General features: G+C 38.8%; 1 protein-coding gene across 1 annotated transcript in view; it reads right to left on the bottom strand.

The window, feature by feature from the left end:
• Positions 1-1,229: 1,229 nt before the first annotated feature.
• LOC121165562 (A disintegrin and metallopeptidase domain 3-like) overlaps positions 1,230-27,305 on the bottom strand; it is a 159,830-nt gene continuing 133,754 nt past the window's right edge. Inside the window, exons 18-25 of the mRNA XM_040994235.1 lie at positions 26,033-26,228; positions 25,451-25,538; positions 25,006-25,186; positions 22,490-22,576; positions 16,308-16,422; positions 5,655-5,820; positions 3,752-3,802; positions 1,230-1,396 (exon numbers count right to left, since the gene is read on the bottom strand). Coding sequence (XP_040850169.1) covers positions 3,754-3,802; positions 5,655-5,820; positions 16,308-16,422; positions 22,490-22,576; positions 25,006-25,186; positions 25,451-25,538; positions 26,033-26,228 — 882 coding nt within the window. The 3' untranslated portion in view covers positions 1,230-1,396; positions 3,752-3,753. The remainder of the gene's footprint in view (positions 1,397-3,751; positions 3,803-5,654; positions 5,821-16,307; positions 16,423-22,489; positions 22,577-25,005; positions 25,187-25,450; positions 25,539-26,032; positions 26,229-27,305) is intronic.

Here is a 27,305-nt window from a genome sequence, read left to right as displayed (position 1 = left end):
GTATGCCTGACAGATGGAAGCTCAGAGATGGGGGAACTAATGCAAGCAGTGGCCACAACAGCCCCCGACTGTGTGAGCACTGATGGATGAGAAATAAGATTCTGCAAGAATCATCCCAGGGAGTGCCTTTTGGAAACACTCTCATTGAGACATCACTCAGTAGCCTCCCATTTGACTCATGTAACCTGAACAACTGTGGTGGTAAAACGCTACGTGGGACCACAGCACCCTGCATTGCAGTATAGGTTTCATGTCCTAAATTTTCAGCTTGATGCTAATGTGTACCCCGGAAGATAGCAGAGATTGTTTAAGTAGCTTGAACTTCACTGAGGCCTGAAAGCGTTTGGGGAGTGAGTCGGAACATGAGAATCACCACTACGCCTTGTATCTATAACCTCTGCTCCTGTCCTCCTTCACTTCCACCCCTACCCTCTTTCCACGTCTAGCCCTAAACCACTATCAAACTAACGTCACCTCTAGAGAAGGCATGTTCTCTCCCACGTCACACCAATGACTGGTCTGTGCTCTGCTCTTTAAGTTTCAAGGCTCATCCATGGTGTAGCAAGGCCTCATTCCTTCTGACGCTGAAGTTACTCCAACAGAGGGATACACTACTTTTTCCTCATTCGTTGGCATCAGTGGATGAGCATTGGGAAATGACCAGTGGATCTTGTTTTTTGGCTTTGTGATGCAGACCCTGAAGGTCCTGGTCAAACTCCAGATACAATGCTGTGAAGCATGTCAAGGTGCAGCCACTTCAGCAAGAGAGGTGAGAGGAGGAGGATTACAGTAGAGAGAGCCTACCCAGCAAAGCCCAGCTTCAGTGGGGGACTGATGTGTGGATCCCCCAAAGGACCACAAGAACCTCATGGGTTCTCAGTTTACACTGGGCCCAGGAAGCAGCCACTGGAAGCAGGACAGATGCCCTTGACCTAGAACACACTTAGAGCAACCCATGCAAGATGGAAGCGAAGGCAGGGCCACCTGGGAGCTCTGGAGATGCTCGTCTCCAGGTCCTGTTTCATTGCACATTCCAAAGTCTGTGATGGAAGAACAGGGGGTCTCACCAGCTATTGGAGAGGGGCAGGGGATGTTAGCACGGCCATGAACATCTGCAGGGGCAGCAACAGACAATGGGATGGTTCTTACTCTGGCTCTAACAGCTTCCAGGGCAAACATTTCCCACTGAACATTTACAACAGAAAACCAACAAGCATGAGTTCATTCCCTCACAGTCACAGGATTTATTTTCTTTGGTGAAAGCGAAACCTGAAAGTCACAACTAAAGGAAAGCCAAGCCAGACACAGTTTTTCATTCTTGAGTCAAAGCAGTTAGCAGTGTTTCTTGGTCATATCCTTCCTCCAGTCTATTGTTTCTGATGTTATGGCTTAGTGACTGTGACGGAAACAGAAATGTAGAAATGCTTAAATTTCATAATTAGCAACTCTAGGGTGGTAGTCAATTAGTATAAAAACCAGAAACAAATTACAACAGCAAAAACCCTGGAGATACTGAAATCCCCGTTTTGTTTTTGTTTTTGTTTCCCAGGACATTTGTGAAGCATTGTTTCTTTTTCATCAGTAGCTCGCAATAGCCACATGAAAAGGTAACACTGTAAGCTGAAACTCAGGTGTTTTGTTTCCAAGCTCTTCATGCCAGAAAAGCACCCCTTGTGTAACAGCGGAAATGAGTGATGTGAATCCATGAAGAGGACACAGGAGTTACTGATATTTGCCTATTTTTTTTTTTTCTGTAGAGGCAGCATACCTCCAAAAGCATTCTGCACATTTCTAACAGGTGTTTCACATGTTAACTTCTGAATCTGAACTCATTCTTCATTCTCCACTTCACCCACCACTGTCTACCAGATGTCTTTTTTTTCCTAACCCAAGAACATCAACCAGTCAGCACGCTGATTGCACTGGCCTCATTTCTCTAAAACTTGGTCTGGGCTTCTGTCTTCCCATCTGATTCTGCCCTCCCTTGACCTTTCCTGCCTATGCAGTCTTCTCTCAGCCATCTCTTCAGGAGTTTCTCAGCTGTTTGTCCAATCACCTCATCTGGCTGAATCCACTTCCCCTTACCTTACTCCACTGCAATTGTAAAAACTCACATATCATGACAAAGCCCCCTCAAATATCCCTCATCTCCACAAAACAAAACAAAACAAAACCTTACATCCTCTATTAATATGCAAATCAACTACATGAAGTCCAAATCTCCACTCACAGTAAGGTGTCAGAAGGCTTCTGAGGCCTCCAAAATCCCACCCGAGCATCTTTCTTTGATTTATTTACAGTTATAGCCTTTTTTGCTAGCTTTGTTTCAGAAAAACTGGTATTCACTGATGCTCATCTCACATTTGTGGATAGATTTTTTTTTTAACTTAGAAATATGCATGGGAAATTCTGCCAGACATTTACCCGTGCAAGATGGATTTGTTTTGTTTCTGAAATCAGAAAGATCTGCATGGTTTTTTGGTGTAAACACTTGCACAGTGAGTGCCATAGGATTTTTTCCCCCTTAATATAGATTTACTGACTACTTTACAAAGCAGACTTACAGGGAATGAGAGAAAGAATTCTTTCATTCTCTAGTTCACCCACAAGGGTTTCAGCTAAGCCAGGATGAGCAAAGAGCCTGGAACTCCATCTGGGTCTCCCACATGGTGCAACAACCCTCCCAGGCATATTAGCAAGGAACTATATCATAAATGGAGCAGCTGAGACTTGAACCAGTGTCCAGGGTGGTCAGCATTGCAGGGAGAAATGTTACCAGTTGAACCAAAACACTGGCTTCAGGGTTGTGCAATTTTAGATGGGATGTTTGAAGTTCAAAGTAAGGAACCCTAGGGCCTGGTTTTTATCTCCCCCCCCCCCCCGCCCCCGCACTCAGTGACACAGGAGCAAACAGACACCGATTGACTTAGCTGTTAGAGTCAGATACGAGTTGCTGGAAGACTGCACTCCTGATTTGGAGTAACATTTTTCCAATGATTCTTAGTGGCAGAGCCAAATTATTGGTATTTTTTTACATAAATAAATTAGAACTCTAAAATATATGGATTGATTCCTATTTTTTTTTTCCATTTCATGGTAGAAATTTTTAAAAAAGGTACATTTTAGAATTTGCCAGAGCTGTAAATGTAAGATGCCCTCAATCAGCGTCCCATCCAGCAACCCCAGTTGTTTTCTTTGGCTGTGTGTTCAAGAAGTATTCTTAAGACTGCAAACTGTGTTATCTGGTTGCCCTAGACTCCAACTCCAAACCTTACAAAGATTCTGAGCTTTGGAGAAGTTGTTTAAATTCTGCCTGAGCATTTGCTTACTTCCCAAGGAAGCAGAGCAATGCCAATGGAGTCCTAGAATGGAAGAAATATAAATCATGGAAGACAATGTACATGAGTCTACTTATCAAAACCTTAACTGAAGGAGCAGGAAATAGGAATTTTTTTGGAAGTTATTCAAGGTAACACGTAATATCTATCGAGGCTAGTTTCTTGTTGTAAAGAGATGATTGCGTAACAACTCTCAGGCAGATATTAATTGACACTCAATATGACCAAATGAACCTAACAGAATCAATACTTGAATCTTTATCTTATTGTTAGCTTTGTCATGTGAGAATAGCAAATAATGGTGGGGGGATGAAGTACGGCAGTAGTTTCCTGAGGCTAGGTGTGGCTGAAGGTCGACAAGCACTTCATGGATTACTACATGATTTATCAATAATTGTATGCTTTTAATTTACCTTTAATTCCACGACTCAGTGCTGTTACCACTACTTTCTTCTGTTAATGATCTGCATAAAGAATGAGAACGTGTTTTGATTTTTAGGATTAGGAAACATGGCAGTCTTGAGCTATAGCAAGAAAATCAAATAAATTAAATACAAAGTTAAACGTGTGCTAATTCATTTATACAGAATATATTTATATAGCACATATTCTGTGCTTCCTATATATTTGGGTGTGTAACCTTTTCTCATTTATCTCTGAATTGTAGAGGTGATAAACTGTATTTTAACTTCTCGTGCAGTCAGTTCTAGCCAGCAGTCCTCCTTATCACTGACATAAAAAATGGCAAAATAAATACCATTCTATCTAAAGTAAAAACTCACAAATGTCAAAAGAGATACATTGTACGGATATCTTCAAATTCTGAAATTACCATCATTCTAACCATAATATGTATGTAAATAACTATCTACATAAAAAAACTATTTGTACTAAAATTCACTGTCACTAATGAGATCCTTTAATTGTGCACTAAATTGTAGGCTGACATAGCTTCTCACCATAGTGGTGTGTAGAGAGCCCGCATGCCCGCTTTGGAACACTACAGTTCACAGTCAATGTGGGCAGGGAGGATCACAGCCTCCTAGTCCCTAGTTCACGGCTATAACTCAGGACCACACATGATAAGAACGGGTTTGAACTCCTGACTTGGACTTGTAAACTCATGCAGAACTCTGTCTGAGGTTAGGTGCTTCTGTCTAGAGAGAATGGACTGACAGACATCGGGACACTGGCTGCGAGCAGATTATCAGTATTTTCTTTACAAGCTGATGTAGAAATGGTTGCAATAGATGTGTCAGAGCAATTTTAAGCAGGCCAGTCATTGTGGAGAGAATGAAAGGAGAATAAGAGCTGATTCAATCCTAAAGCTCTTGAGTGATCAAGAGAAGGATCCAGTTTCTGACCAACAGTTCTTGACCTCCACTTGCTTCAGCCCTGGAACCCTGACATCAGTCATGGCCCCTGTGACACTTAGGCCTGTGGTGACCTCCTTTTGTCGTTGGTAGCTAACGAGTCCTTCCCACAAGAGTTTTCTGAGTGTCTGAATAACTTTTAGCATCTACTGGTGTTCTCCAAGATGGGCTCTTCAGTGAGAGCACCCGGAAGACTTCTGCCAGTTCTCCTTTCATGAAGCCAACTGACACTAATTTGATTATGCAAATATCATTATAAAGAGTCCAGTTGTTGCCCTGAATTTCAATATATTATCAGATGATTTAATATCTTAATGTTATAAATGGAGTCATTGATGAACATTTTAACCATGGTTTTGTGTCCACCAGCACTCCTGAAAAATAGCCGTTTACATGTTGCACCACATGAAACCCATTCATCTTTCCTTTATCTATGTTCTTACTTCCTTAAACATTCACTTAAACATGCATTCCTTAAACATTAAATCAGGTTTGACATTGCTGTTATGTGAAATTAAAATAATCTGTGCAATACCTTAATTACTTTTTATAGACATATGAACAGTATGGTCTCCCTTATTCTGTGCCGGCTCCAGTTTGTCTAGCCGCCCACATGTCCTAGTCCCAGCCTTTCTTCCCTGCCTGTGTCTGTCACCTGCTGAGCACGTGGAATGGCAGGGCCGGCACCGTGGGGCTGCCTGGGAAGTGAGCAGAGCCTCCTGAACGTTTTAGTCAGCTCGGCTTTTCCTGGAGAGGCTGCCAAGATGTCACGAGCAGCTGCAGTGGCTCCTGGGAATGGGACGTGTTCCTGAGGGCCTAGACTCTGAGACTTCCTTATTCAAAACTTATAAAACTTAATCCTTTTCTGAGAATTCCTACCTACAATACTCTGAATTGCATCCAAATTCTTCCCATAATTTTAAAAATTAATGTGTTTACCCACCCTTCACTTAAAGGTTCTTCTCTGTGCCAAAATTTCTTCAATTTATTCCACTTCAGAGCAATGACACCAATTATAACAAAGAGTGGTAGATAAATGTATAAACTGAATAAAAGGCCTTTCTTTGGTCCAGAACGCTGATATTCTTCTGGCAAGGAAAATCCCTTACCTAAAAAACACAGAAGCATCTATATATACTTTTCAAAAATTACATTAAATTATATCAGTAATTTGAACTATGAAAATTTGAAATTTGAATAATGCAGATTAAGGTTAATTCAGATTTAGAATCGTTTCCCAGTCTTCTGTAACAATATCGCCCCCAAAAGTACATATCTGTATTAGTTCTATACATTTATATGTATTATTGGCAACACTTAGTTCTTAACAATATGTAATACAATTCACATGAAAAATTAACAGAAGCCTCTCCAACTTGCGGAATGATATGGACAAACACATTTACAGATGCTCAAGAGGTCTGATCCAAAAAGAGCTTCCTCTCGACTTGAGAAGTATTCTAAAATTGTGAAAGAAGCTCATTAATTCACATTTAAAGGGACTTGCATTAGACTGACAGCAGATTTTTCAACAGAAACCTCGTAGTCCATGAAACAATATAGTCCAAATTCTAAAAAACAAACAAACAAAAAAAACTACCAACCCAGAATACTTTACCCTGAGTAACTTTCATTCATAAGTGAAAATGAAGTAAAGATCTTCCAAAGAAACACAAGTTGAAAGAATCCATTAAGAATCCATGATCAGCCCAGGATAACATGACAATTAGCAATGTGTTATGTGCCAAAGCAGAGAAAACTGATCAACATCAGTATCACAAGTAGAAAACTCATCAACAAAATCACAGGGTGTTCAAAATAGGTGTTAACAATTTTTTATGAAAATATAGCACTATCAAATCGCTGCCTAATGAAGATAAGCTTGAACATAAATAGGCTTAAATTGCCAAATAAAAGACACAGGGTGGCTGAATGGATAAAAAAAAAAGTAAGATCTATATGTCACTCATAAGACACACTTCACTAGTAAACACACACATACACACAGGTATATTCACAGACTAGAAGTAAAAGGATGGAGAAATACTCCATGCAGATGGAAACCTAAAAGTGAGAAGAAATAGCTACACTGAAAAAAAAATATCCATGAGAAAAACTTAAAAGAGAAAAAGAAGGTCACTATGGGATAATTAATTAATCCAATCAAAAGGAAGACCAGGCTATTTTACTTGCACATGACTGAATTCCACAGCATCCAGTTTTAGAGAACAAATGTTGGCGGATCTTAAGGGAATCACAAGCTCCATTACTTGGAGAAAATTTAACACTTGTAGAGTTTAACATTAACTTGGCGAGTTTCACCCATAGACAGATCAACAGACAAAAGTCAGTAAAGCACACAGAGCTAAAACAAAGGCACCGGTGCTATCTGTGAAGCAGTCTGTCCCACAAGTGCAGAGCACACATTGTTTCCACCATGACACGAGCATTCTCCAGGGTAGACCTTTTATGAGGTAATAAATCATATTTAAATGTGTTTAAACATTGTAACCATATCATGTGAAGCCAAAAAATAACAACAAAACAAACTCTAGCTGCTCCATAAAGACATGGAGGCCAGACAACAAACTTCTGAATGAGTAGAAAATCATAAGGGGGGGGGCGAATTTAAAAATTAAAAAAGATATTAAAAATGTTGAAATGAATGAAGATAGAAACACTGCACATCAAAAGACAGACACACATAAAGCAGTGTTCAGAGGAAAGTTCATAACAAAACAGGTTTAAAATAAGTAATCTCACAATACATTCAAAGAACAATTCAAACCCTTGGAAACTCATTCTATGAAGTTAATATTATCTTAATTCCAGAAGAAACAAGGTTCCAAAGATGAAAGAGACCTGCAAATACCTCCAACGAATAAGATATAAAGTTTCTCAACAAAATACTCAAGAAGCATGTCCAACAAAACACCAAAAGAAAAAAAAAAAGCATCCTACTATAGTGTGATTTACTCCAGGGGGATGTAGAGCTAGATCAATAAATGCAGTGAATAAACATGAAATATCATCCCTGCAATAGATGCAAAGAAAGCAGTTGATTAAATACAGTGTTGGTTCAGGACCCATCATGCACCTGTGCGGGAGGATGGCCGCCACCATTCTGTGCCCACATGAGAGGGCAGCCCGCCACCATTCTGCGCTTTTGTGGGAGGGTGATGTGCCGTGGGGACCTAGGAGTCCAGGCTTGCAAATGGCCTGGGGAATGGAGTTGGCAGGGCATGTGGGGATTTGGGGGCTTGTGCTCAAGTGTGTGGAGTGAACCTGAGTATTTCCTCACATCCTTTGTCCCAAGATGGGTAAGAGGAATGGAGGGGAGAGACCTAGGATAACAGGCTGCCTGGTGTGCCAGTGGACCAGGTTTGGGGCATTTCAAGAGGGCTTGGGTTTTGGGTGTGTGCAGGGGTATAATCCCGGATCAACATATACGCCAGAAGATTGGGATCCTGGTCAGCAAACAGAGGAAGAGCTTTCTAATCAGTTCTATACACTGGCCCATATGGGAGACCTGAGCTGGACTGATTTGGCATGAATCACCACTGATTACCACTCACCAGGATACACAAAAAGCTACGGTTGAGGACCTAGCTGGCAGGGCTAGATCACAGTACCCTCCAGTGAGAGTTGGAACAGGGGATAAGTGATGTCATGACACTGATTAGCATGCAAGAGAACCAGTTTTGGGAGCAGATTCTGTGGGATATTAGACATATGGACCCACCCCTGTAGAACTGCAATTTCTGCTGGTTTGCTTAAGAGCTGGGGCTAGTGACACATGAGGTAGGCATGACCCTCTAACATTCATGGGCACAGGGGTTGGGAACAGGCTGGGCCTGATCAAGCTGCAATACCCGCAGGTGCACCAAGGATAGGGTGTGGTACAGGCCAAGCTGTAACATCCACCAGCTCAAATAAAGGCTGGGATGGAGGCGGCAGACTATGCCATCACATGTGAGATCTTGGTCTGCGGGTGAACCTAGTGGGAGAACTTGGGAAACTCCCCTGGTGTGGCATAGCTCCCACTGGTGAACATATGATCCAGGCCTGGGTGTTGGTCAGGCTGGGCAAGGTATCTCCGTCTGTCAGCAACATTGTGGGTTGATTCTGGAGGTGGAGGACTGGGTAGAACCAGGCCAACCTTAGCCCACTAGTATGTGCAGGAGGCAGGCTGGAATGTGGGCCATGCTGGGATGGCTGTCATACCTATGGGTTTGCATGAATCAGAGATGAGAGTAGACTGGCAGGGCTGGGTTGCAGCACCTTCCAGCAAGATTTGGGACTCAAGTTGGGTCAGGACAGACCAGGCTGCAGGATCCAATGGCAAAGGACATGATGGGGGATGGGCAATGCCAAGCTATGCCAGAGGAACTAGTAGCATGTACAAGATCTGTGGCAGGGAACAGGCCTAATTGGGCAACTAAGGGGATGCCTCGGCTGGGTGGTGGTTCAACTGGTGAGTGTGCAAGCTAGAATGGGGAAGCTGATCTGGACTGGAAATGACTACAGTGTCCCTTGGCATGGGTGGGGCCTGGGTCAGGGGTGTGTCATCCTGGGCTAGACTCCAGCACACATTGGTGCTTATGAGAGACAGGGTGGACGTAGGATGGGATGGGTTGGTTCCTGCTGAACCATTCAAGAGCTGTATCAGGGAGTGGGCCAAGTGTGCCTGGGCTCTAAAAGCCAACAGTAAGAACTGAAATGGGTGTGGGCCAGTTGGGCAAGAACAGGAAGTGGACTAAGTCAGTCTGGGCCGAGGAACCACCGGTGTGTGTGAGATCTGCCATGGGAGGAGACATGATAGAGGAGGTTGGGAAACTCCTTCACAGGATGCAATCCTTGCAGGTGAGAGCAAGAACCAAGGCAGGGAGTAACCAAGATGAGGCCAGGTTATGGTACCCACCGGCATACATGTGGCTCAGGTCTAAGGACAGAGCATAATACCAGTTCATAATGGGTGTGGGCCAGTTCATAATACCCAATGGCAGATCTGAGAACCAGGACAGTGCACAGGACTGGCCAGGTTGGTCCACAACACCAACCAGTGCACATTAGGGCCAAGACTCGGGGCTGGCTGGGCTGGGCAAGTCTGCAGTGGACCTCCAGTTGGGTCACTACTCCCACTGGTGAAAACTGATGAATATGAGAGCTGGAAAAGGGGGAAGACAAGACCTGGAAGGGCCATAACACCTGTTAGTCTGCATGAGAAATGGGTTGGGGGAATGCCAACCTGGGGTAACTGACTGTATCCACTGGTGCATGCATGAGCCAGAGTAAGTAAAACCAGTTAGGCTTTGCTGCAGCATCAGCTGGCAAGTGACTAGGGGCAAATGAGGTCAAGTTACACTGCAGAACCACCTAGAAAGTGCAAGACCTGGGACTGGGTCTAGTAGGGAAAGTTAGATGACCCTTACTTCACAGCTTACTCCAAAATCAAGTCAGAATGCATGAAATATATATAGTTAAGACTGGCTTGAAATATCAAACCACTAGAGGAAAACGTAGGACAAACATTCTAAGACATTGATTGAATCAGGCAATGACTTCTTGGAAAGTCTCCAAATGTACAGGGAATACATTTTAAAGCAAAGTAAGGAAGATTATATCAAACTATGAAACTTATCCACACCCAAAAGGAAAGAAGAAAAGAAAAGAAAAGAAAAGAAAAGAAAAGAAAAGAAAAGAAAAGAAAAGAAAAGAAAAGAAAAGAAAAGGAGAGGAGAGGACAGGAGAGGAGAGGAGAGGAGAGGAGAGGAGAGGAGAGGAAAACAGACAATTAAAAGGGAAGATAGCTGCAAGAATGGTGGAATTTGCCAGCAAAGTATTTTTCTTTGCAAAAAAATAATTTAAAGACTACTTGGGGCCTGGCGCGATAGCATAGCTGTTAAAGTCCTCGCCTTGAATGCTCGAGATCCCATATCGATGCCGGATTTAATCCTGGCAGTCCTGCTTCCCATCCAGCTCCCTGCTTGTGGCCTGGGAAAGCAGTCAAGGAAGGCCCAAAGCCTTGGGACCCTGCACCCACGTGGGAGACCTGGAAGAAGTTCCTGGAGTCGGATTGGCTCAGCTCCAGCCGTTGCAGCTGCTTGGGGAATGAATCATTGGATGGAAGATTTTCCTCTCTCTTTCTCCTCCTTTCTGTATATCTGACTTTTCAATAAAAATAGATAAATCTTTATTGAAAAAAGACTAGTTGATTTTTTAACACACATACCACTAATAAAATTTTTTTTCAATTTCAGGATAGTATAGTTTTAAAAGAATGTGTTCATTTTTTCTAAGCTGAATTAAAAGGGAAGATAGCTTTAGGAATGGTAAAAATATTTACAAGATACATATCTTATAAAGGACTAATATCTGCAATATGTTAAAAATAGATTTAAAAAATTAACCAAAATGCCACCTAGTTAAGAAGTGGCCAATGGTTATGAATATGCAGTTTTCAAGAAAGACTAAAGGATAGTTCACACAAGAAAATGTTCAGGATCATTAGCCGCAGGGAAATTGTAAATAAAATTACAAGGAGGTATCTTTGCTTTAGTTATAATGCCTGTCAGTAAAGTCGAAGGAGAATGGATGCATATTGGATAACAGGTTATTCTGACCCAGTTGTTGCAAATGCAAATTAATACACCAAGCATGGAAAAAAAAAAGAACGAAGATTCCTTAAACTGGATCTACTGTAAGGGTTTAGCTATCTCATTTGTGGGAATATAACCAAAAAGAATGAACTAAAAAAAAAGGATATGTCAGTTATTTTCTATCAAAAATGTAAATTAAATAATGGTTGCTTCTTTCAAACATAGTGTTACAATATTAACATACCTATGAATTCCCAGCTTTGACCAGGTGCAGGCCTGGGTGTTGTATGCATTTCAGTAGTTAATCAGTGGGTAAAAGAAATTCATTCTCTTCTTTCTTTCTCTCTCTCTTACACACACTTTTAAATAAATAAAAGCAAATAAAATGTTTAAAAATTCTTACCTTATCCTAAGATTCCCATATCACTTGTTAAAAATTAAATCAAAATATATTATAAGCTTATATGAAAAGCATAGATATATATTTTAGTATAATAGCAATTAATCTTCAGCTCCATTGAGTGACAGAATTCATACAATTGACAGCCAAAATCAATATCCAAAAGGGAAATAATATGAAGGCTTTTCAAAAACAAAAAGTATAAGAAAAACTCGGTATGAGGGAAAATAACAAATCATTGATTCATGAAATCATGTTACTGAAGAAAAAACAACAATTTGATAGTCTGCAGAGTTATGAACAAAGGAAGAGAGAATCCATGAATTTGCAAAGGGATAACAGTAGAAACCATGGCATGATTAATCACACAGATATGTATCACAATTGTGGTGGTAGGTTCATGAGTCTGAGGCCATCAGAATTGTATAGAAGACACACACCAACGCACCCACATATGGATGAATCCATATACGCTGTTGAAGTCATGTTAAATAAAGAATAATAAAATATCACTATAGTCACCAGCACCATGGCACCCCACGTTAGTCTGTGACCTGAGGTGCTGGCCACCCATGTAGCAGTGATTCAAGTATTAGATGCTTCAATTTCAATCCGGTTCCCTGCAAATGTGCTTGGGAAGTTAGCAGAAGACAGCCCGAGTGCTTGCACACCTCACCCATGCTGGACACTTGGACAAAGCTCCATGTTCTTGACCTGCACCTGGCCACACAGTTATTCTGCTCATCAAATGGGGAGTCAACCAGATAAAGGAAGACATCTCTCTCTCCCTGTCTCTGTTTCTTTCTCTGTGATGCTAAATTTATATACATAAATAAATCTTTTAAGTTACAGAAGCAAAAACCTAAAATTTGGCAAAAAAAAAAAAAATCCGATAAGACAAAACAGAACTGTCCAGGGAAGCTTTCATAGAGAAAAGAAGGTAAAGAATTATTACAAAGATATTTTGGAAAATAGTTTAGTTTTTCCTTGTAAAACTAAAGTTCCATTATCATGTAGCCCAGAAATCTATTAGGTATTTGATCACAAAATAACGTCTCTAGACTTGTTTGTACAGGTTTGTACACTTCAAATGATGCTTAAAGATGTTTTACACACAAAACAGAGAATGACAATCACCATAACGAAAGAATACAAAGAACCTCATAGTAAAGGTACAATGGAAACCCTCAACAATGAGAATATTTATGCAAAAATGGACCAACTTGTTACTTTGCAACAATAATCTTGAATGCACATGTCCTCAAATTTCCAACCAAAGGATACAATCTGGCCAGATAAATTAAAAAAATAAGACCAATCTATTGGTTGTCAGCAAGAATCCTACTTTACCAAGAAAGACACAATCTGAAAGTGAAAGAATGGAATGAAATAGACCTCAACAGAAAAGCTATTAAAAGAGATGAAGGAGAACATCACATAATGATTCAACAAGAAGAAATGACCATAATACATGTACCTGCACCTGATGCCAGGACATCTGACTCTTTAAAACAATCATTGGTAGATTAAAGGTAGACACAGACTCTAATACAATAATAATGAGAGATTCCGATAGCCCACTTTCGCCATTGATAGAACAACTAGGCAGAAAATTAACAAAGAGAATATGGACCTAATCAATACTATGAAGCAAATGGACTCAGTTGATATTTACAGATCGCTTCATTCCTTAGATGCAGAATACACAGTGTTTTCATCAGTTGCTGCAATGTCTTCTAAGATAGACCATATGATATGCCATAAAACAAACATGAGCAAATCAAAAAGATTCAAGTTGCACCATGTATGTGTTCAGTCCATTAAGGAATGAAGGTGGAAATCAATAGCTCAAGAAATACTATAAAATATGAAAAAAAAATGAATGATATGCTACTGAATGCGAATTGGGAATAGACTTCAAATAGGACATTTAACAAGAAATCCTGGAACTAAGTGAGGATGAGAAGAGGACCTATGGAATCAATACCAGATCAAGAATTCAGAAAGGCAGCAAATACATGAACTATCAATGCTCCCCAAGGATCTAGAAAAGCAACAGCAAACAAAGTACAAAGTTGGTAGAAATAATAATTAAAATTAAAGAGGAAATGAAAAATTTTAAGCTACAAGCATCAATGTAAGCTCAGTGAACTGAGGAGTTATTGCCCTTTTGAATAAATGAACACGTTGATATAGGATTAGTCCGATCAATGGCAAAGAGGGAGATAACTGAAGTCAGGGGAATCAGAGTTTAAAACGAGAAAAAGAACAATTACGGATTAAAAAACCAATCCTCAAGAATTACTAAAAAGAGCTATATATGCCCAAAACTAAGCATTTTGAAAATTTTATAAACAAAAAATTCAACTTAGAAAAAAAATGAACACATCCTTTTAAAACTATACTATCCTGAAATTGAAAAAAAATATATCAAATATTTTATTAGTGGTATGTGTATAAAAAATCAAGCAGTCTTTAGATTCTTTTTGCAAAGAAAATTATTTTGCTGGCAAACTCCACCATTCTTAAAGCTATCTTCCCTTTTAATTGCTTTGTTTTCCTTTTGGCTGTGGATAAATTTCAAAACTTGATATAATCCTGCCTACTTTGCTTTTAAATATATTCCCTCTACGTTTAGAGACTTTTCCAAGAAGTCATTGCCTAGTTCAATGTCTTAGAATGTTTGTCCTACGTTTTCCTCTAGTGGTTTGATATTTCAAGCCAGTCTTAGCTATATATATTTCATACATTCTGACTTGATTTTGGAGTAAGCTGTGAGGTAGGGATCATCTTTCACACTTCTGCATATAGAAATTAAATGTTCCCATCAAGTCATTGCTGAGATTTTCCTTCTTGCAGGGAAAGTTTCCAGCACATATGTCAAGTGTGAGTTGGTCTTCCTCATGTGCTTTGGTTGTTGATGTCCCTGTTCTCCATCATTGGCTTACATGTCTGCTTTTTGGCCAGCAGCATGCTGCTTTGCTTAGGATCGCTCTGTTGCATATTTTGAGAACAGGCATTGTGGTGGCTTTGTTTCCACTATTTAAGATTGCATTGGGGACCGGTGTGGTGGCCTAGCAGCTAAATTCTTTGCCTTGAACGAGATCCCATGTGGGTGCCGGTTCTAATTCCGGCAGCTCCACTTCCCATCCAGCTCCCTGCTTGTGGCCTGAGAAAGCAGTAGAGGACGGCCCAAAGCCTTGGGACCCTGTATCCATGTGGGAAACCTGGGGGAAATTCCTGGCTCCTGGCTTCAGATCAGCACAGCACCTGCCATTGTGGTCACTTGGGCAATGAATCATCAGACGGAAGATCTTCCTCTCTCCTCCTCTATATCTGACTTGCCAATAAAATAAATAAATCTTTACAAACAAACAAACCAAAAAAAAAGATTGCATTGGCTTTCCAGTTAGTTAGTGTTCATGTATGAATGTTAGGTCTACTTTCTTCTTGGCAGTGAAGAGACTCTGGCATTTTGATGGAGTTGTCACTGACTCTGTAAACTGTTTCAATTCGTATGAACATTTTGATGACTCCGTTCTTTCAATCTACAGAGAAAAATCTCCCATTTCTTTTTGAGTTGAGATTCTTTCATCATGTTTGGACATTCTATTTTGGAGAGTATTTTTTTTAGACCTTTGCTTAAATTTACCCCCCAAGATATTTAAGTTTTTGGTAACTTAAAGTCCTTTTTATGAAACATCATTATTTAATGTTTTATATTTTATGTTAGTGTGTACATCAGTAAACAGATAATTGGGTCCTTTCTGTAGGATTTGCACACACTTTTTTTTTTTGTCTAACATGTCTTGCTATCTTTTCCAGGAATATGTTGAATCAAATTGATGACCATACCATCTTATCTGGTTCCAGATTTTTACTTTTCCTCATTCAATATAATTAATGGTAATGGGGTTATCGTATGCAGCTTTAACTGTGTGTATTTCTTTTGTATTTAAAATTTACTTATCATATAATGTTATTGTATTTTTTATTGTTCTTTTTTACATGGATTTTAGTTTTGATGCTATTTACATAGTTGATTAGGGTGGAGTGTGTCACGGATTTGGAGAAATTGGGTGAGGTTATTGTTTCCAAATTGGTAAAACGCGCAACCTGGTGGAGGAATCCACCATGGGGGGAGGAGGATTGGGGAGGAGAGTGGGGAATTCCAGTACCTAAAAAACTGTATCACATAATGCAACGTAATAAATTGGGAAAAAAATTGGTAAAGAATTTTTAAGCAATGACATATAGTTTCTGAGCAAAGAGACAAAGGCATGATTCCCACATTGCTTTTCTTCAAGAATAATTAGAAAAAGCCTTAAGTTTAGCGATCATCAAAAAATGGAAAGTGATAATGTAAGTTAAGAAACCATAAGATACGACTGACCAAATTAAAAGATGTTCATATAATTTCTACTAATAGTGTGCTACAAATTTGCACTGAATAGTCCCACAATCAACACATTAACATTTAAATTATCATGCAATGGATATTTTAGTTTCTTAGTTGCACTAGGCCAGGTATCCAGTATCCACGTATGCCAGCAGAAATGTGGTCCAACTTCTTTAGAATGCACTCATTTACACTCACCTGGATAGTTCCAAAATCCATCATCAATACTCCCTCCTGGTGAATGTTTTGTTGCCTCACAATGAGGAGGAGAATATCCAGCATCACAGTGACAATTAAGACGATCATTGCAAACCTAGATGAAAACCAGATAGAACAAAACACATGTCACAAACAAGATTTATAATTGCTTGACAATGTAAATTGTTACAGATATTTAGAATATACTCTAACTCTTTTTTTAATTTTCTGTGAAAAAATATCTTTTGAATCATAGGTTTTATACCAAACTGGAATGTGAAATCATTTCATTGAGTTTCATATCTCTTTAAATTCTCAGTACCAGCGAACAGTGTTGGCCAGATACAGAGGTTATGAAACTAGGAAGACTATGACAGTTCAAATTTGTTATGAATGGTGCTTGATGATAAGAGTTTTACCAATGGGTGGTGGCTTGACCTTGTGCTTAGGACATGGGTTGGGACACCTGCATCCCACAGCAGTGTGGCTGTTGTCCACAGTTGGCTCCAGTTCTCATTCCAGCTTCCTACTGATGAAGGCATTGGGAGGCAGTGATGATGGCTCCTGTAATTGAGTTCTAGTCACCAACACAGGAGTCTGTATTGTACTTCTGGACCCCAGCTCCAGGACAGCCTAGCCCTGGCTATTGTGAGTCTCCCAGGATGAGATGACAGGGGATGAGATTCTCTGTATGTTCTCTCTTTTTGTCTCTGTTTTTCTCTGCTTCTCAAGTAAAGAAATGAAAAATCCAAAAACATACAAAATTGCCTTGGTGACATTTAGCATTTATGATAAATGGGGAATGAAATGAAAATTTACAATAAGCAATAAACTTTGCTACACAGGTATGACTTCTTAAAACTCACTCAGAAAGCTACAAAATATTTGTAAATGTGGTTTGTGTATGAATAAAAAGGGCCAGTGGCTTACCAGAATCCAGAAATAAGATCACATAAAAACTATGAATGGTCAAGGAAAGAAACTAAAAATAGTGGCTTATGCAAAGAAACAAAAAAGTAATGCAATTACTTGTGTGAAAATGTTCAGGCAAGATATGGGAACTGATCATATCTTCCTGATCTCATTGGTGAGGCAGGGATCATTCCTAGTCAGAAGTCACTGGACATAAAGTCATACACATGCTTCCAAAAAACAAAGTCCAGAAAATTTCTATAACCCAAGGGATGATTCCATGATAGATACAAAACAGAAAGTTGAATGCCAAATATGAACATGTATATGTCAGAACCCTATCATCAATGACCAAGTAAACAAATTAACAATGGTTTGAACAGCTTAGAAGAGGTCTAACAGACTGAAAAACAGGCTTGGCCAGAATATGAGGAAATTTGCATTTTCTCATATGACACATGGGAGTGAAAATTGGAAAGTTTCAGAAAGATTTTACACTACCTGAGTAAACTTAAATGGTACATATATTAGCTCCAATAGATTTTATCACTAATAAACATGCCAAGATGTCTGCGCAGCATTGTCTTGTTGTACTGCTATTGGCAATAACCAAGTGTAAAAGCAACAGTGTTTTGAAGGCCATTGGTAAGATCACTTTATAATGTAGCCTAGAAGACCCATGCATGGAAATAAGCCGAAGCCATCAAAAGATGAAGTTGATCTGAATGGGCAAGTCTCACCCTCTAGAAATATTGTATCATATGCAATTTGTATGGTATGAATATAGTTTTAAGTGGTTATCAATATGTAATTAAACAATCATAATCATGCACATGTATGATTTATATATATTATATACAATAGTATGTACATAATAGATGTAATAATAATATATAATATGTACAATCTTAATACTTTTATTTTTAAAACTTAGAAACAGTTATCCAGCATGTTAACCATACATTTTTATTACATTTTTATATACACAGTCTGATGTATGCATAAGTGATATGCATATGTAATAATGTAACCTATTGTTTCTATTTCATTGCAATTTTTCAAAATAAACTTCCTCATTAAAAGATTTAAACCTTATCTGGGAAAATGTTACTGATGTGGATTAAAATCACTATATTCAAGAGAGTAATTGACCAGATCAGCGAATAAACAGGAAGCTGTCCATACACGGAGAACAGAAAGTCTGTCCTCGCTCCAATTAGTAAGCTGCTAAAAACCAGAGAGCAGGGAGCCAGTCCCCTCTGCCTGGCCACTGGGCACCCGTTCACTGCACGGGTTGCGAGAATTCTATAGCTATCCAGCTGGGTGCCGTCGTGAGGTGAGTTCAGGGTGCACAGAGATCTACACAGACCGTCTGCATTGTACCTGTGCTGCTATGGCTGGGTTACATCTACAGTGGTACAACCTGAATAAATCAATCAAACTGAAGGATTAGAAGTGAAGAATTCAATATCACAAAAAAAGAGGGAAAACCTTAACAACAGAATGGGCAAGAAGGAAGAAACAATCTCAGAACTAGAAAATAATTCCTGGGGAAAAAAGCTCAAGTTTATGAAAAACTAGATGACTAAATAAAACAAACAAAAAGACATACAAGAATTATGCAACACAATTAAGTAATCATATAAACATATAAATATATGTGTATATATACATATATGTATATGTGTATCATGTGTATGTGTGTGTATATATATGTATATGTATACATTTACTTCCCAGTAAATGTACAAAAGAAGCCAAAACTAGACAATTAGACATCTATGTTAAAGTGATAGGACCACGTTGCTGCCTTTTAATAATAATACAAATTCTTTTCATCACTGCATGGGACCTTATCCAGGTTAGAACATATCATTAGCACAACTAATGAAGAAAATACAAAGATACTAATTAATCAAATCAGAAATGAAAAAGTCAATATAGCAATGAGTATCAGGAAATACAAATGATCCTTAGGAATTATTACAAATAGCATTATGTCAACAAATTGGTAAATATAGAAGAAATGGATCAAGTTTCTGGACAGATACAATCTTTCCAAACTGAACCAACTTAAATAGAGCAATAACTATGATGGAGAATGAATCAATAATAAAGACTCTTGAAACAAAGAAAAATCCAAGGCTGGACAGTTCTACTGTTGAATTCTATCAAACCTTTCAAGAACTAATTTCCATCTTTCACAATTCATTCAAAAGAACAGAAAGGGAGGAAACCCACTAACTTGTTTCTATGAGGCCATCACCTTAATTCCTAAATCAGAAAAAGATATACTGGAGAAAGAGAACTACAGACCAATATCCCTGGTGAACATTGATAGAGAAAAATTCTCAAAAATACCAGCTAATCAAATCCAACAACAAGTCAAAGACAGTTCACCTGGAACAAGTGAGATTTATCCCTGAGATGTAGAAATGTTTCAACATATGCATATCAATAAATGTGATACACTGAAGAGAAAAAAAACATATGATTATCTTAATGGACATAGAGAAAGCCTTTGATAAAATTCAACATCATTTCATGCTAAAAACCTTAAGCAAATTAGGCATAGAAGGATCATTCCTCAATACAATTGAGCTGTGTTTGAAAAAGCCAATGCCAGCACTATTGTGAATGGGGAGAAGCTGGGACATGAGCACTAAGGTCTGGAACCAGACAAGGAAGCTCACTCGCACTATTGCTACTCAACACAGTTCTAAAGGTTCTAGCCAGAGACGTTAGGAGACAAGAAAAGGAAACCAATGAAATACAAACTGGAAAAGAGGAAGTCAAGCTATCCCTGTTTGCAGGTGACACAATTTTCTATAAAGGGGAATCCACAGACTGAACTGGAATTCATCATAGTTTGCAAAGCTTCACTGTACAAAATCAATACGTATAAATCACTGCCTTAGTATACACAAACAATTCCATGGCTGAGGACATGTCCCACATAAGACCAGGACACAAAATACACATGAATGAATGGTCTTAACCTACACAAAAAAATTTCTTGGCCAAGAATATATTTATAAGATCAGTCTGTTTCACAACAGTGCCAAAGATCTTGAATAACTTGGGATAAACTTAAACAATGAAATGAGAGGTCTCTATCTAGCATGAAAGCTACGAAACTTAAAAAAAAAAAAAAGAGGAAGAAATCAAAACATGGAAAATTCTGCCATGTTTGTAGAATGGTAGAATCAATATTACCAAATGCCTATATTACCAAAAGTAATCTAGAGATGCAATATAAATTCAATCAAAATATAAGCAATTTTCTTCTCAGATCTAGAAAAACGATGCTGAAATTCATATGGAAACGCTGACTCGGGACAGCTAAAGCAACTTTAAACAACAAAACAAAGCTGGAGCTATCAAAATATCAGACTTCAAGACACACTCTAAGACAATGGTAATCAGATAGCCTGGTGCTGACATAAAGACAGGTGAGAATATTAGTCAAATAGCATAGAAATCCCAGAAGCAAACTTATGCATCTACATCCAACTAATGTTTGACAAGCTAACCTAAATCAACAATGTGAGATACGCGCTTGCGGACATGAGAAACAAGATACTGCCACTCACCTTACACAGAACTCAACATTGGAGCACAGACCTAAACATACTGCCTGATACTACCAAATCTCCAGAGGAAAACATCAGAAATACTTTGAAAGACACAGGCATAAGGAAAGACCTTGCGGAAAAGATCATAAAAGAATAGGCAGTTAAAGAAAACCAAGCCAATGGGATAATACCAAGCTAGGAATCTTCTGAACTGCAAGGGTACTGATCAATAAGGTGATGAGAATAGCACAAAATACTTGCAACAGAACAGGAGAAAATATTTGCAAACTACAGAGCAAATAGATCAGTATCCAGGATTTACATAGGACTCCAGAACCTCAACAACAGTAAAACAACCCAGTTAGAAATTTGCAAAGAACACAAATAAATATTTTTGAGAATATGAAGCTTAAATGGTTAATGGACAAAAGAGAAAATGTTCAGGTTCTCTAATTTTTAGGGAAATACAATAAAAGACATCATGGGGTTCCACCTAAATCTGGTGAGAACAGTCTACATACAGACATCCACAAACATTAATGTTGAGGGTGCAAGGGAAAAGGTATTCTGAACTATTCTTGGTGGGAATGTTGACTAGTGCACCTACTGCAGCAGTCAGTATGGATATTTCTCAGACAACTAAACACAGATCTACCATATGATCCAGTCACAACACTCATTGCAGTATATACAAATGAGATGAAATGTACACATCAGAAAGTTACCAGAAACCTCACGGTTATAGCACTGCAATTCACAGTAGCTAAAACAAGCAATAAACCCAAAGGAATGGACAAAGAAAATGTGGTACCAGAGAATGCTACTCTGCAGTGAAAAAAAAAATAATGAAATCTTGAGACTATCATATTCTGATGTGAAGATACAATGCAGTATGCAGCTCTACTGCCAAATCAAAGATCAAATCCCAATGAAAACATTAGACATATTTTGACAATAGCATGTTGGACTGTCTGCCATTGTCTGTACCAGCAATGTCAGGGCAAACTTAAAAAACAGACTGAGTAACAGACTGATGCACTTGTGACTGCTTATGAAGGACTATACGATTGCAATAATATGGGGAAAATCAGTTGGGGGTGGGAATTTGGGGAAGAGGTAGGGAAATCCCACACCCTATGGAATTGCACCATAAAATTCAAAATTCAAAAAAATTCACTTGAAAAATCTTGCCACTTGCAACAAAATGGACCCAGTTAGAAACCACTATGCTTAGTGAAATAAACCAGTCTCAAAAAGACAAATATTATATGATCTCTCTCTGCAACCACTAATGCACAGAGTTTTTTTTTAAAAAAAGGATAAGCTTGATAAGGAAGATGAGCCTACTGGGGGCAAATGCTGTATACAGCACTTCTTTATTCCCATGTGACAGCAGAACTTTCACTTTCATTTTTAATTATGCTTATATTTCATTACTGAATTTTTTCCTTTTCCTCTACTTGCCTCTGTCATGACACATTTATATGTCACAAATTTAAACTCATAGTGCAGAAATGAATGATAACGCACTGTAATAGCTTGGGGACAAACAATAGGAGGGAAATAGAGGAACAGAGAGCAGAGGAGGAAGGGGAACTGCATTTGGTGCTAAATCTCCATTGTGAAAAGATAGGAAGACTACTCATTTTATATAAGTTTTTAAAATAAAATGAAAAAAGAATAATGGTTACATACTCCATGCCCGTTACACATCTCTTTTGAGTTACAACCGGATTTCAATGGAAATATGTTGGTGGGCGAGCAATTTCCTTTGTAACACATCTACAAGGCATGATAAAGAAACCAACAGAAAATCTTTAAAATCAATAATTTGAATCCAAAGGTAACATGAAAATCATACACAGGGGTGATACAACAGATGAATCCAAAACTCACGTAATCCATTCATTCATTGTTTTAAAGACTTATGTATATTTTATTGGAAAGGCAGATATACAGAGAGGAGAGAGAGAGAGGAAGATCTTCCATCTGCTGGTTCACTCCCCAAGTGAGTGCAACGGCTGGAGCTGAGCCAATTTGAAGCCAGGAGCCAGGAATTTCCCCCAGGTCTCCCACATGGGTGCAGGGTCCCAAAGTTTTGGGCCGTCCTCGACTGCTTTCCCAGACCACAGGCAGGGAGCTGGATGGGAAACGGGGACACCAGGATTAGAACCGGCATCCATATGGGATCCCGGCGTGTTCAAGGTGAGGACCTTAACTGCTATGCTATCACGCCAGGTACAATCCATTCATTCTTAAAAAGTAACTAGGTGTTAAAATCAGTGAGTGAAATTACAGGTCAAGACTTCATAAAAACACTACACATCGAAGATGAGGTGATCCGGTTTCCCTTCAGGGAGCAAAGGCATACATTTAATGCTATGAACCAATGTAGAGATTAAGGTGGTCAAAAATGATTGGTAATTACTAAGCTAAACATTAACGATTTTGTTCGTTTTATGTGGTATATTGGTGCAGAATCTGAGGTGATTTCACTAACCTTATTGTGCATCTGATGACAATTATAGTTACACATTGAAATTCAGGCAATGTACTATTGGTAGATATATATTTTTTAAATGCAAGAACTGAGCTTGCACTCAGAGATGTTACTCACACATTAGAGAAATGAATGCTATATGTGGTTATTTATGTTTCACAAAAAATTCACTTGTCTTTTACATTAAAATTGTGATACTTGGCAAGCTTTTTTTTTTTTATTCTGTAAGACCAGTTCGTTTGTTTTTGAATTTGCCATGGTAAATAATCCTATCTCACTCGTAAAGAGGCGGAAACAAAAAGAATATGTGATAACTGGTTTCGTAAAATCGATTCTTCTATTAACTCATTAGAATCATACCTTGGTTTCCATTTTATTGTAAATTAGGAGTTTGTTCATAATAAATAAATATTGCACATGATATATTGCACAATAACGTTCCTTCATACAGATTCTGCTTTCCTGTCGGACATCTTCCTTATAGTATCTGATGGAATATTCTAAATGTGATATGTGGTTTTGGTGAAAAAGGTAAACCCAGGGAGGTTTTCACACAATAATCTTGCTCTTTTCGTTACAGTAATTTGCATTAGGGAGGATGGGACACTGGAACCTAAACCTTCAGTTTAATTGATGGATTTCATGGTAACGATAAGTTTTTGTCTTAGAGTTTTGATTAAGCCTCAGGATGTTAGGGAGGCTTTTCAATGGCTCTGTTCTGGTAACATTTGGTGGGGGAGAATGGCAAGACTTCTTTCCTTACTGCAAGAAGAGCACTAGACCCAACTCCAGCCCCCAACTGGCAGCCCCCCTGATGCAGTACAGTCAGGTAGGAGCTCAGCGTTGCCACTATCATCAGAGGAGGTTGAGCTCTGGCTAGTAGGCCTTTGCTTGTAGCACTCTGGTAAGATTCTGCTGGGTGGGCCTTGTCGCCACCACTGTCCACCCACTGTGTATTTTTGATGAGGGTCAGTGAGCAGCTAGCAGAGGCGCACTATGTTGTGACAGCTCTAGCTAACTTGTACAGACACAATGTCTGACACAGCAGCCACAGCCCAATGCGTGCCATCCAAACATCTACTCCAGTGCACGGGCAAAATCTGCCTTTTGTGTACCACAAAACCATCCCTATTCTCCACGTAGTGGAAATTGTTTTATACAAATTATTACAGGATGCATTTTAGCCTAGCCTTAGATTCCTTTAAAGTGTCATAATACAAGCTTAAATATCTATAGCAAAATTCGTATTAACAGTTCTTCCGACCTTCACAGATTTAGATGTTTATATTTTAAGATCGTTAATGCTGTGCATAGCAATTGAGAGGTAATGTGGAATTCCCCCCTCCCATACATAGCAGGTTTCAAGTGCCTGTTCTGTTTCTGATGACAACTCCCTGGTCATACACAGGCTGGGAGGCCACATTCTTGGGTTCCTGAACTCAAGTGGGATTAAGTTTGAGTTCTAGATTCAGCTTGGCCAGTTCCAGCCATTACAGACATATGGGCAGTGAAACAGTAGGTGAAAGGAAGCATCCCTTTCCTCCCTTGCGCTCTTTCTCTCTCTCTCTCTCTCTCTCTCTCTCTCTCTCTCTCACACACACACACACACACACTTTCTCACTGTCTGATATCAAGTGATTCGAAATGCATTTTTTATATCCGAGCAGTAATTAACACTAATTATATAAAATGCAGTAAAAGTTGTATTTACTCTGTTGTCACCACATATAGAACCGTCTTCCACATATGTGTCATCATAGCTTTGAACTTGTCTTAACTTTGCAGATATACAGATCTGGCCTCCAAGATACATGTATTGTATGTCATAATCTTTCTTTACCGCTATGGATGATTTTGACCACTTGCATATTAGCTTTCCACAAAGAACGTGACTGACAATTGAAGGCAAGACAGTTACTTGTTAGCCACATAAGTATGGAATACATCAGATAAAGAATAATTCAAATGACAATATTATTTTGAAATACTCCCCATATCCTAACACCAAAACTTTTCAGAACATGCACAATCTGATGGAGTGCCACTTAAAAGACCTTCTTTATGTATTGGCATCATCACACATTTGCTTTTCACATGAATCAAAACAGAGCATACCCCCATGTATTGGAAAAACATTGAACTTTCTGAATACATACTTAAAGTTGCATTTGGTCTTACAGTTTCCAAATCTGTCACCTAGAAAATTCACTTCTTCAACACACAGATAATTGCCACCCTTGGAAACTAAAGACAGATAAAAAAAATTCCAATTGTTTATACTTTTTAAAAATTATTAAAAGTTATATATAGGACAAATCAATACAGAGTCAAGTGACAGCCAAAATACCCAATAGCATATCCTAAAATATTTTGTTCTCATACTATTTGTATAAGAAGGAGAAGCTCATATTAAACCCCAGTTAAAACAGGAAAAACTGCATGCTATTGCAGAAGTAAATGAGAAATAAGTAACTCAACCCCTTTCAGGATATTTCAGTCATTTGGTCTTTTCCCAGCAATCACGTGAAATTTAACAAGCATACTCTTCTCTTTGTCATGTAGTATTAAATCTATTTTTTTTATCATGACACACAGAGGTCAGTTGCCTTGCTTTGCAACCTAATTTTCAAACTTGGCTATAAAAATACCATCATTTTCCAATATGCCTATAGGGTAAAACTGCTTTTGGAGCAAGTACTATGTAAAACTGAACTCCAGAGCATAGATAAAACAGTTACATTCTCCAAAGAGTTCTGCACATTGCCTGTCTCGATCTCGACATCTTCCTTGAAAACAGTAGGCACTGTTATTGTTGCATGGTTCCAAGTCAGCTGATTTCACATCAGGGACACAATATGCAGATGTCCCATTGCAGAATTCTGGAAAATCACACGGATCAGAGCTTCTCCTACATAGTCTTCCTCTCTTGAGTATCTGTGAGATGAGGAAAGGCAAATGTTTGTGAATGTGCGTGTGTGTGTGTGTGTCTTCCCTAGCATCAAAGAATTGAAACAATAAGTAAATGCCGGGGAAGACATAAACTACCTTTTGGGGGTAGATTATGGATCAAAGAAAAAGCTTCAAGATGAACCCATGGGCAGAATGTTTGTGTGAGAGATTTCGGCAAAACACAAGACAACGGCTGCCCCCATAAAGTACATAAAAGGAGACTTGCTGCTGTGTGAAAGTTGTCTTTACCCAACTGTGAAACTCAATTCATCCCCAAATCAACATTTTGAAAAGCTTTTTTTTTCCTTGCTGACACATTCAGAAAAGAGCAACTGGTCAATATTTAAGCAATATGATGGGGTATCGATGTATTTTTGTTCTGGTTGAGTCGGGGAGACGGACAGTGGCAGTCCTGTGATTTATGCATCACCTGTCCGCCCACATCTAGGTAGGCCTGTACTGGACAGATATTAGCAGGTTCTTAATCCAGGTTTCACATTAATCCTTAATGCAGGTTGCAGGGGCCCAACTACATGCTAGTCCCTACAATTTGCATTACAAGAGGCTGCAGTCAGGAACCAGGACCAGATTTTAATTTCAGGCCTTCAGGTGTAAGATTTACACAACGTTGTATGCACCCTGCATCACTGAATGTTCTTTATGTATGGCAGGTAACATTTAAAAAAAAAAAAAAGGAACTACATTTCTGTGTATATGTACCACTGCAAGCATACATTTGCAAAACTCTGTTTTACATCTTTGTCAAAACAATGGTAAAGAATGTTATACTATTGCATGATGATAGTCTGAGGTTGCAATTTACTGTATGTGGGTAAAATGGTCACTTTTTCCTTCTTTCAAGTTATTGTGTATAACCATTGACTATATATTGACTATATTGCCACTGAGCTAAGCTTTTTTTTTTTTTTTTTTGCTTGGTAGACATATTATTCAGTGCTGTGTGAAGCCTTGTACTGTAATGTAAACGTAAAATGCTAAAATGCTATTTCAAACATTTTTTAAATAGCAGAGGTAATTTTATTTATTTATTTATTTTTTTAG

The sequence above is a fragment of the Ochotona curzoniae genome, unplaced genomic scaffold (assembly GCF_017591425.1).
Source record: "Ochotona curzoniae isolate NIBS_2020 unplaced genomic scaffold, NIBS_Ocur_1.0 contig_899, whole genome shotgun sequence".
Taxonomy (NCBI): Eukaryota; Metazoa; Chordata; class Mammalia; order Lagomorpha; family Ochotonidae; genus Ochotona; species Ochotona curzoniae.
This window is presented reverse-complemented; position numbering and strand designations above follow the sequence as displayed.